Here is a 12436-nt window from a genome sequence, read left to right as displayed (position 1 = left end):
TTTAAATTATTTAAATAAAATTTAAATAGTCAAGAGGAAAGGTCAAAATTTAATATAAAGATGTCAAAATTTTGAACAAAGCTTTCTTTTAGCTATTAACATCTTCAAAATTAGTTACTTAGCTGAGAGGCAAAGATAATAAAGGCATTTTCTATGTTAAACATGATGTGATGACTTACTTCCTTCAGATGTGGATGACGCTTCCGTGCCTCAATTGACAGAACTTTCAAATCATTTTGTATATTCTCTAGTAGCTTTTTATCAAAAGCTGGTTTCTCAGTAACAGCCATTTTCTTTGAAAATTACAAAATCATTTTATATTATAAACAAGTATACAGAAAAAATCAATCTCATTACAGATCATCAGATCATGAAAGACATATTAAAAATATATAGGAGGGAGTATTTTTTTTATTTTACTACTAAGATGGTACACTGTTCAATGATCATTATATGAAACTTTATTTTTGCATGGACAAAGAAAAAAAGAAGACAGGAACACCATACAATATAAATAAGAACTGGCAAATACTCAAACTACTGATTTTCAGTGAACATTCCAAATGTGATTTCCTCATTAAATATTAACATGTCCCATTCTTGTTAACATTTTTTTAATATGTCTCCATGGAATTAAAGTCTTCTTTAACTCTCATACTCAAGGAAAGAGAAGAGATCCCAAGCCTAAAGCGCACTGTCACTTTAAAGACACGCCTTTTGGTTTTATAAACAGATTAACCTTCAAAAACAGAAACCTTATCTTCTTCCAAATAGAAATAGCAAAAACTTGAAATGTGAATTTCATCAATCAGATTATAATTTCAAAAAAAAAAAAAAACTATCTGATAATAATGTCTTATTTAAAGATTACAAAGAAATTCATCAAAAAAATTCTGACTGCAACAGATTCCACCAAGTATGAACACAAGAACAAATTTCTCATCCACGAAAAAATTTCAGATCAATTTCCAGCCCCAACAGCTTTTTTTCAAAGAGAAATCTTGGATAATTTTGTAGCCTAAATTCACAGGGAAGAACAGTACTTAACACTTTTGTGTAATCTTTCCAACTGAAAGAAATTTTAATCACAACTCTCCATGGATTATTCATCTTCAATGCAAACTATTTGATTCAATCAAATAACTAAATCCATTTGTTCAGATTCATACGGACACCAGGCAATAAAGGCATCGAAGAAAATTAAGTAACAAATGAGCATTCAAAAGCAATTCTATACAATCAATTCCACCCTTGAATTTTATCCAAAGATCTAATTATTTTTCTCACTAAACTATCAGAATAAGAAGAAAGCCATAATTGATAAAATTAAATCATCTAAATCTTTTTCCAGATAAATTCTATTCTGTTTCTTTTAAAACCAAAGTAAGGTGTTATCCACTCCCGTTTTCAAACTCAAACCTTTTCCATAATAAAAAATTATTCAGGTGTCATTTATTACTGTCTCCAACACATACTTTTTGCAAGAAAATTAAAACTGAAGTAAATGTCTTCTATATTTGTAGAAAATTTGAAACAATACACAACCAACTCTGAAATGTTCCAATAAATTTAGGAATAGTCCCACTGTCCTTTGAGTGAATCATGAATCAATTAGAATCATCAAGCAAGAGATTTAACTGCATTCAATGATTTTAAAAAATATCTTTCATTTGCATTTGAAAAAAACTTCTAAAGTCATCTTTTATCTTTCAGGTTTCAAACCACATTGACCCTGAAATAGAAACAAAGCAGCTGATAACAAGAGCAAATTTGAAAAATTACAACTCAACCAAAATTCTTTAATTATTTTGAATATCTGAAAAGAAAATTTATTTTAAAAGAAACATTTTAATTAATGCATGTAATGAAATGTCTGAGAAAGAAATGAAATGTCCAAGAAAACTTATGACATTGGGGGAGAGCAATTAAACTGAAAGGAAAGAAAAATATATAATGAAATGTTAAAAACAATGTGTATGCATTTAAGAGTTATGTCTTGTTTTAAAAATATTTCTTCCTTAAGAACAAAATCAGTCATACAAAGAAGTACAAGAGTTCAAGATTATTTTAATTTGTTTCAGTTACATGAGGAAGAAATTCTTTTCCTAACAATGTTTAAAAGTTTCTAATGCATTTGAGACTAGTGAAAGATATGTATCAGTTAGGTCATTCTCAGTAATATTTGTATACATTCACAATAGGTAATATCATCTATTCCATTATCAGCCATGACTGAGAAAATAAACTAGTGTCTTCTGAAATTAAATAAATAAGGCAAATAAAAATTACAATTATTTGAGCCTTAAAATATTTTTTACACTGTTAATATGGGCAGCTTACTGAAAAGAGAATAGAAAATACATGTAAAAGTGGCTATTATGCAATTTGTATAATTATTATGCATAGAGGATTAACAAAATTCGATAGAAATTTCTTCCTTTTGAGCATAATGGAATCTGAATATGCAAAATTGGTCAAGAAAGCTAGCAAACAATGATATCAGAATAACTCCTAAGTACAAATAATGAGTACATAAAAATTAACACAGAATAAGCTTGGGATGCAATTTAAGGATCTAGAGCATAAGGAAATTTTAACCTTTAATGGAGAAATGGATTAATATCCGAAAAGCTCAATTCCAAAGCCTTGTGGAGATATACACAGGAGAAAGCCACAAAGAGCATTTAAAATCTTTTAATATGAGAGATAATATTTTCTTTGATAATTTGATGATATTGAATCAAACCTTGCTCTAACATTAACTTTTCATTTATTTTTTTAATGCAAAATCTGCAAATTATCCACTAATTATGCTATAGTAAGTCATTCTATTTTAATAATCATGCTATGTGATTATCATCCAATTACATTTTTTTCTGGTTGAAATTCAAAAAACTTGTAATAGTTAGCTTTTCAAAAACTACACAACTTGCTTTAGAATATTTTTAAATTAAAACATCTTATTCAAGAGAATATTAAGATAATTCAAAGATGGCTTAATGGATTTCTTCCTTAAATAAAAATCTGCTGATATAGTGTTTAAAATTTTTAATGGAGAAAGGGATCATTTCTTAATTAAAACAGAAAAATACTACTCACCTGGGTAGTGTGATTTTATAGCAATCACTTCTATGATGGTTTCTTTTTTTTTTTTTTTTTTGCATTTTTACATTAAAAATCACAATCAATAAAATCATTCCAGAGAAATAGCACATTTTTATGAAGAAAATTTATGTATGCTGTTTTCAATTTTCAGCTTCCATCAAGCTAGTTTAAGAAGGGCCAATAACAAAAGTTAGTTTACCTTGAAGTATTTAGTTCCAAAAAAAAAAAAAATTTAATTGCAGAATAATAATGCTAGAAAAGTTGAACAGAGAAAATCAAGAGAAGAGAAAACACAAATATAAAAGTATGCATTCCAAATTACACAGATTCTTATAAAATTTTAAAAAATGGAGGACAATTAAATCATTCAAACCATGTTAAAATTTTTAAACTATAAATAGAATAAAAAATATATGTCAAGAAAATTTGCTAAGAATACAAAACAAATTATAAATAACAAATCAAGAAAATTTCAAATACAAAAAAAAAATTTTTAACTAAAATAAATAAAGCAAAAAACAGTTTTTGAAATATTGATAAATCTTTTTGGAATATTTTCTAAAAATTGTTATTCACCAGGGACAGTACTACCTCGCATTGCTATTATTATATTATAATAAAAGAAATATATTGACTTATTTCAGAATTTAACACATTTCTCAGATTAATGCATAATATTTATTGTGCTGATCAAAAATTAATACAAAATATTACTTACTTGATGAAGACAATAGAATATCAGACTAAAATGTTATCCTTATCTATTCAAAGCAGGAAGCAGCTCATGAAACATAAAAATTGTAGGTAAAATCATTAGCAATCTGTGAAAGAGTATCACATACATAAATCCAAACCTAAAAGAAAAAATCAATTATTAAAAAATTAAGTGCACTATAAAATTACTAACTTTTATTAATAATAGCAGAAGTTTTTTTTTTTTTTTTTTTTTTTGAATAATGCTTAATTTTTAAAATGTCAACTGGTTTTATCTCTTACTTCAATATCTTATATCTTAATTTTGGCTTATCTAACTTTTTTCTTAATCCAGTAAGACCAGTTCTTGAAGAGCAATCTAACAGTTTTTACAAAGTCACAAAGTAGTTATGGAACCATTAAAACAGTGAGAAAAACATAATTAATAACAAAATCTTTCAAGAGCAAGGCAACTCAATCCTGGAAAGAAAAGAAAAAAAAGAAAGGGGACCTTAGGAAACAAGAGTACTTTTTTTAAGTAGGAAGGATTCTGCATCATATAAAAAACTATATGAGATAAACTAAAAAATAAGTGAGCAAATGAGTGCTCCAACAAAACTATGCATCTATTAATGATTAAAATTTTGATTCAGAATTATCTCTTAGGACTATCTAAATATATCTGCTTCTAGTCTTAGATGATGAGCAGAATAGCAATTAATGTAATTGAGATCAGAAGTCATAAAATAAAGCTATTTAAAATCATGCAGCATAAATAAAATATTTCAAAGAATAAATGTTGAAATTTCAATGAATGAAATTGTACATACACATATCAAACATCTAGAACAAAATCTGAAATGTAAAAAAAAAAAAAAAGGAAGAAGGAAGGAAAGAGATGAAAGCAATAAAAAAAGAACAAGGTAGCTGCAAAAATATGTATGGCCTTTGTTCATTTACATATATGTAATGGGCTGCCAATTTCGGTAACTGCCAATTTTTGAAGGAAAAAAAAAAAATTCCTTCTAATAAGCATTAAAAAACTTTACTGCAACCTCTACAATAGTTTGAGAAACTAATAATATTAGATTTAACTCCTTAAATGAAAATTCAGCCATGGCCAACCTATAAGCATTGTGAACAATACAGCATGAAACTGCATATATCTCTTGGAACCATAAAATAATAGAAAAGAAGACATCAAACTAGTGAGGGGACTTTTTATAACTTTGAAATACTCTTAATTTAAAGTAGAAAAATAAGAAACAGCTGGTAACCTAAGTAAATTTGCAATGTGCACTGGAATCTGGATATTAAATCAAGATGGTAAAAATTATAGTGATTTAACTTTGTAAGATGGGGGGGGAAAGGATTAATTACATATATTTATCTTTTTACTTACTTTCATACGAAATTTGGGAATTCCCAACATATAAAATGACCAGCACTTACTTAATAACTTCAAAGACTAGTTATAATGTGACAAGCTCATTTCTCTACTCTATGTGAATAAGAAAAACCATTAGCTTATCCTCAAATTTCCGTAAAGCTTTTCTTTGTGAATATATTTCAAAAACATTGCAAACAAAATATATCAGAACTGAGTGACAGTCTTCACTTTTGTGCTTATTACTATACAACAGAAGTTAAAAAATAATTAAAAGAAATTTCTAGTTATAATTGATACATAATTTAAATAGTGAATGCAGATTTTGCTTTAACATAAGTTGCAAAATTAGGACATTATCAAACAACAAAACTTTAAATGAAAGGAATATCCCAAAAATTGCCAAAAATTATAAACATTGTATTAGATCTGTGATATAATAAGGAAAAAAAATTATTATTAATAAAAATTATATTCGAGCAAGTAAGAAAATAAGTCACATTTCATAAATACTCTCTTAAATAAAAATATTATCATATATGAACTGATAAAAATTAGAGATTACTTACGTAATACTTAAATATAAAAGGTTCAAGTTTTACTTACGTAATACTTAAATATAAAATACACACACACAATAAAAATAAAATCTGCTTACATTTTAAAAATAAAATGTAAAAAGAAAGGCAATCTAACACACACATATATCAAGCTTTATTTGAATAATTTAGCTGAATAAACTTATCAAGAAGAAAGACTAAATTCATATTTTTGGCTTTTATTATTTTAAATTTTACTATTACTGAAATTTTTTATTAATTCAGAAAGTTTATTATTTCGGTTTTAATTGGTTTCGGTTTATTATTTCGGCTCTCTAGAGACTGGAATTTTTTTATAAAAGAAATTATATTATCAATATGAAAAATTGCAACACGTCTTCAAAACTCTGAGAAAAAAAAATCAATTTTTTTTTAACAGGATCATGAAACTTTGGTATGTATTATTAATTACCCATGAAACTGTCTTTCAAAATGCATACACTATTTAATGAACTCTCAGCAAATATTAGACTGTCAAAAAAAAAAAAAAACTGAGAATAATAACTATCATAGTTTTCTATTATAAACTGAAGACTATGGCTATTTTTATATTTAACTTATCTCTATATTTATCCTTTTTAATATTTTCACAAAAGCAATTTTAAAAATAGAAGCACATTGGGCTTGAAATGAATTGAATTTGGCTTGGAACTGAAAATTTCACAAGTTTTGGTAATAAACCTGGAAATGAATTTTCCTTACATTAATTCTACTGCAAATGTAAACTCAAGCCAGGGTATTATTTCAATTAAAATGTTTTTTTTTATTATTATATTTTCCCATGATAATCAGTTTAATTTTTTCTTATAAAAAATGTAAGTTTCCAAAAGAGAAGATTTGACAGATACATTTTTGTTTTTTTATTATTATATTTTCCCATCATAAGCAGCATAATTTTTCTTGTGAAAAATGTAAGTTTCCAAGAGAGAAGATTTGATGTATACGACTTTTTTTTTTAAAACGGTAACTATCCATAACAAGTATACATTTTATTGTGAGATCATACATATAACTCATGCACTTAAATTCATATTTCCATCTTAATATTATACAATATGGTCCCACAAATCTCTTAAATATTATTGGTAATTGTTTTCCTAGACACATAAATAATTATTTTCATTAATATAATTTATTAGACTTTGTATGTTTATAACCCCCCTTCCCTAGTAGATGTAATTTTTAGACATGTTTTTCCTTTTTTTCCATCTTAATGGATGTGCAAAAATCTTGAAGCAAATTTTCAAGCCGCTAATAATAAGCAAATGCCTTGAAAACAGCAAACTTAATTATGATCATTTTTGGTTGACATAACTTCTTATCATGCCACCATTTTAAAATGATTGACTGGTTACAGAGAAGTCTAGCTTAAGTATTAATAATTAGTTTTATACTAATGCTAATAAGATTCAAAATATCATGTTTCAAAAATGTTTCATAACAATAATTTCTCTGATCATTTTGAATAAAAAGATATAATTTATTTCACAATATGCAAAATATAATAAAAAGGTTTAGGGTGGTATTTTTCTAATATCTGAACTATGATTTGAAGCAGAATATTTTCAAAATCTGATCCTACCAAATGGAAAACAGCAGCTTTCTTCCTACCACCGAAAACAATATAAATATAGATTAATCAGACAGCAAAGTAATTTTATTCATTATTTTTATTCATTTATATATATATATATATATATATATATATATATATATATATATATATATATATATATAATGATATTTTAACTCTAATTTTAATTTAATTAATTTCCAAGGTTTTATCTTAATTTAGCCCATAGTAACTTCATTCTAAAATATTCTCTTATTTCCTGATCCAATTCCACTGTCTCTACTTAATTAATTCAAGAGAAGCTATGTAAAATTGCTGAATCAGCTAAAAGCCTAACTTTCCCACACTCCGTGTGAAGGGCAAGAAAAATGCCCAATAAGCACATTCTTTTTTAAAAGAGCCCTGTGTTTTTCCTGCCTCTTTCGCACATGTAGCGAAAATCTCTATTGAAATCTCATTGTATATAAGCACTATGGAGAAATATTTTCCCTATCAATATCTCAGATTATATAAGACCAGGGATAAAATATTCAAGAGCTTTTTTCTCATTTCTTTCTGTGTTGTGTGTGTTGCTCGTCACTCCTGCTTTTAAATAATGTGTGCTTCTCCAAGATGAAATAAAATGAGGTCACGAAATCGAAAGTCTATTCACTGTCTTCGTAACTGCATTCTGCTTCACATTAAATAATGCTTACACACACAAACATATATATATATATACCAGAGGAATTTTTTTTTTCCCTTTGAAGTGTCTCCCTAAATATACCTGCAAGTATCAGTATTCACCTTTCCTTAAGTATTTACTATTTCCATTAATAGGTTATCATTAGTATAGATAGTTAAACTTTGATAAAATTATTCTGTTTTTATTTTATGCAATAATATTCTCACTTTCAAGAAATATCATTGATGTCAGAAGAAGTAACTATGATGAGAGGGAGAGAAAAAATGACCATCTTTATTGGATGGAAAATGAGATGAAAATTTTTTTTTTAATTCAAATTAAAAATAAACATATTCTATAATAAATTCAAAATAGTGTATTAGGCTTTGCAAAGTTATATAAAGCTGATATGTAGATATTATAACTATCACCACATATGATTGCAAAATATTATTATGGAAATTTAACAAATATAGAGGCTGTTGAATATTCATGCTGCTTTCTGATTTTTATTTGTTTTGCAAAACAATAAATTTAATTATTCAAAATTATTATACCCTGAAAATTTTTCTTGGACTAAAATTGCCTTTACATTTATACTTACAGAAAAAAATTAATATTCATCAAAGTGCATGATTTTTTTTTAAACATATAAAGCATTTTTTTAATATGTCAAGATTTTTACAAGGCATGAATGTAACCAACTTGCTCCATCTTTTAAATGTTTTTAATTATAGATATTAAATCTTCTGGACAATTATCTCACAGAAGTTTTTAACAAAATTTTTCATTTCAATGATAAGATATGACATTAAAAACCAATGAAATGCACACAAAAATTGAAAATAAAGAAAAATCAATACTTTATAAAGTTTTTAATAAAATAGTTTGTTAATGACAAAAATCTTCAACACCAACAAAATTAAAATTAAACATAATTAATCATGAATAAATGGAATGATTATGGCATTAATGTAAAAATAAAAAATGCATGTAATTTAAAAAATAATAGATATTTTACACTAAAGTAGAAAACTATAATCTGTGCACAGACTGAATTCTATACTTTATTGCTACTGACCTTCAAGGCATGCAGAAAGATTATTCAAATTTTGTTCAAGCAATAAAATCATATAATTTTTGTTCAGGAAACACTAACTACTAATTGCAAATACTTTGAAAAGCAAGTTTCCTCAACTGTGTTCACTATTTAAAAGATATCAAAAATTTCTACAATTTTAAAGAGTAAAATTTCTTTAAAAAAAAGATTGGGCAAAGAATTTATCCAAATGAATTAGAATTTAAAATTATATTTTACAAAATATAATTAGAATAAAAATAATGCCTTTTTATTTAATATATATTAAGTCAATATGAAGGCACAAATCATACAGACTACTTTGCTTCCAAAAATTTATCTTTTTAAAAATCTTATTAAAGCCTAAATTTGGGTAAAAAATCAAGTTACACACAATTAGCTCAATGTAGTATTCTGTCTGATTCACTTGCCATCATAAGTACATGTTAGACAAACAATTTACAAAGAATGTTAGATCATACAAGCATATTCAGTTTTTAGTATTTAAAATAAATTAAAGATCAAAAACTTTGCAAAACTTATGTGGAATCAAAATTTCTAATGTTCTTAGACATCAAAAAATATTATTCCAGAATTAAAGTATATCATACTGACATTCTATGTCTTTTCTATATCATAAAACATTTCTATGTCTTTTTTGTAACTTTTAAGTTCAATCAAATATTGATGTTTTATCAATCCAAATTATTCATTAAAATCTAAAGTAGGATTTTTCTTTCATCCCATAAAATCCATATACACATATGCATATTAATCAGAAATCACTAGCTAGCATATTTTAGCCAAAATATTCCTCAAAACATATTTTATATCAGCATTCATTAATACATTTTTATAACTACCACCTTTATAATCAAACTTTCAAGAGTATATTCATAAAATTAGAAAACAAAACTAAAAGGGCATAAACGAGCAACATGAATATAGTGGTATCTTTTCCTCAATGTTACATCATACGTTTAAAAATATAGAAGACCTCATTCAACAAGCATATCAATGAACATATCAAAACATATAAATAAATCATACAATCACTCTGCTTCAAAAATTCTAAATATTAAAATAATTTGAAGTATATTAATAACTTTCAGTAAATTTTAATTTTGCTTCATTTTATTACTGAGTAGTGTTTTAATTTGATTACAATTAAGCAATTACTTTCAGCAAATTTTAATTTTGCTTCATTTTATTACTGAGCAGTGTTTTAATTTGATTACAATTAAGCAATTACTTTCAGCAAATTTTAATTTTGCTTCATTTTATTACTGAGCAGTGTTTTAATTTGATTACAATGCATGTTCACAAATATAAACATACATTTCATTGAATGCTCAGAAGATGGATTATGGAATTTCTTAATATTTCATCATTATGCAACTGAAATATTTTTAAATTTAACCATATAAATAATAGTAATCCGAAAACAAAGTGTGCTTCAAAAGTAAAACTTTATTTTATGATTCTGATTTAAATATTGTACATGTATGCAAATAAAAAGGATTTATGCAAAATATTGTAAAATTGAATTGATGAAATTATAGCAAAAATTCATATCACGAATTTTTAAAAGATATTTTTAAATAGAATTGACAATTCGATAAAGAATATTTGCACATTTTATTAATATGAAGTTAAAAATAACTAAGAAAAATATACTTTCAAATTATTAAATGAAATGGTTCATAATTACAAAGCAAAGAAACAAACCATTTAATTGAAAACCACTGGCTGGCTGTATTACTCTTAAATTCGATTACAATAAAATTGCTCAAAATACCACTGAAGTAATATGACAGCCAAAAACTTTTGAGGGCAATCAGCGAGATTAAGCACGTTCATATCTATCTTACCAACTTCATAACATAAAAATTAAATTGAGCATTAAATGTCTGAAAAGTTAAATCACATTCTATTTAAAGTTAACATATAACATTTCTACATTAAAAAAAATATATTTTGCCCGGACATAAACAGAAACTGTTAAGTGATGTGTAGTGGTTGTTATTTTTTAGTAAACAGTTACGGTTTCCGATTTCAATTCTCTAGTTTGACACCTCGGAAAATAAAAAATAAAAAAATCTAACTGAAATGACGCTAGAAAATTAAATAAAGTTATTCTTTTATTTCTTTTTTCTTTGAAAGAATGAAAAAAATTTAATACTTTTTTATGATTGAGATTAGTATGAGACTCCAGTTTTCAAAAAAAGTTTGTCATGTAGGTCTGGATCAATGCATATTGCATGATAGTTCGTGAATCATCAGCCTCTCCCACTCACTTGCCGATGTCAGTCACTTTGAAAATGTATTTTTTTAATGCTCAGCAATAGAGTAGCGATTGGGAGACAGGGAGAGGGGGATATGGGTGTCCTGGGCACCAGGATTAGGAGCCACCATGGAGACAAATCATTAGAGCGTTTATGTCACCTTCTATTAAGAAATATCACGTCACGGGGGATGTAAAAATTAATGACACCATCTATTCTTGAGAAATCATCGATGAAGCCTGGAAGTGAACAAATCATATTATACCCGGGCGCCTCATACTTTAGCTACGCCTTTTCTTAGACCATTATAAAAAGGAAATTGTGTGCATTATTATCAGTAGAAGTCAATTCACAATTCTAAAAAAAAGAGAGAGAGAGAAACTAAAAGACAAATGTTTCTGCAAAATCGAAATGAATGTTTCAGAACAGCAATGTTTTAAATCTTTTCTGATTAAACGATCATAAGCTTTTATTCAGATTTTCATTTCACATTTCATTACCTTTTTAAAAAAGCAAAATAATTTTATTATATTTCAGTGAGTTTTATATTAATAAGTATTGTATGGAAAAATAATATAAAAAAGAGTGGTTGGTATTGAACGTTTGATATTCAAGAAAACAAAAATTTCAGAATATCTGGTAAAATGATTTCAATTTTCTAGTCTTGATATTGTTTATCTAGTTTTTATTGGTCTTGTGTCATAAAACATCAAACCCTTTTAGTTTTTGTTACAGAAATAGTTTTTAATAATAAATTCAAATTGCATTGAGATTGTTAAAAATAGAAGGACGAAGCACTATAAACCAGAGGCGGCGGCAGCAGGGGGGGGGCAATTGTCCCCCTGTCGGCAGCCTCTTGCCCCCCCCCGTCGGCGAGAAATTCAGTTTCGTCGGCAAAAGTGTTCACCATTTCATAATAGTTGTAGATAATTGAGCATTATAGAATATGATTATTTAAAATCCACCTTAAAGTTAATGTATTGTAAACAATCAAAATATCCAAGTAATGGTTACAGCGTTTTGGCTATATTTGGCAAAATCAAGTGGGGGTA

At 26.3% G+C, this 12436-nt stretch overlaps 1 protein-coding gene across 2 annotated transcripts in view; it reads right to left on the bottom strand.

The window, feature by feature from the left end:
• LOC129960013 (protein MON2 homolog) overlaps positions 1-11122 on the bottom strand; it is a 91817-nt gene extending 80695 nt beyond the window's left edge. For both annotated transcript variants that reach the window (XM_056073012.1, XM_056073013.1), the window contains exons 1-3: positions 10828-11122; positions 3824-3959; positions 180-293 (exon numbers count right to left, since the gene is read on the bottom strand). In XM_056073012.1, the coding sequence (XP_055928987.1) occupies positions 180-290 (111 nt within the window). In that variant the 5' untranslated portion in view covers positions 291-293; positions 3824-3959; positions 10828-11122. The remainder of the gene's footprint in view (positions 1-179; positions 294-3823; positions 3960-10827) is intronic.
• Between the last annotated feature and the right edge of the window lie 1314 nt (positions 11123-12436).

The sequence above is a fragment of the Argiope bruennichi genome, chromosome X2 (assembly GCF_947563725.1).
Source record: "Argiope bruennichi chromosome X2, qqArgBrue1.1, whole genome shotgun sequence".
In the NCBI taxonomy this organism is placed as follows: Eukaryota; Metazoa; Arthropoda; class Arachnida; order Araneae; family Araneidae; genus Argiope; species Argiope bruennichi.
The sequence above is the reverse complement of the archived record's forward strand: the minus strand, read 5'-3'. Positions and strand labels throughout refer to the sequence as shown.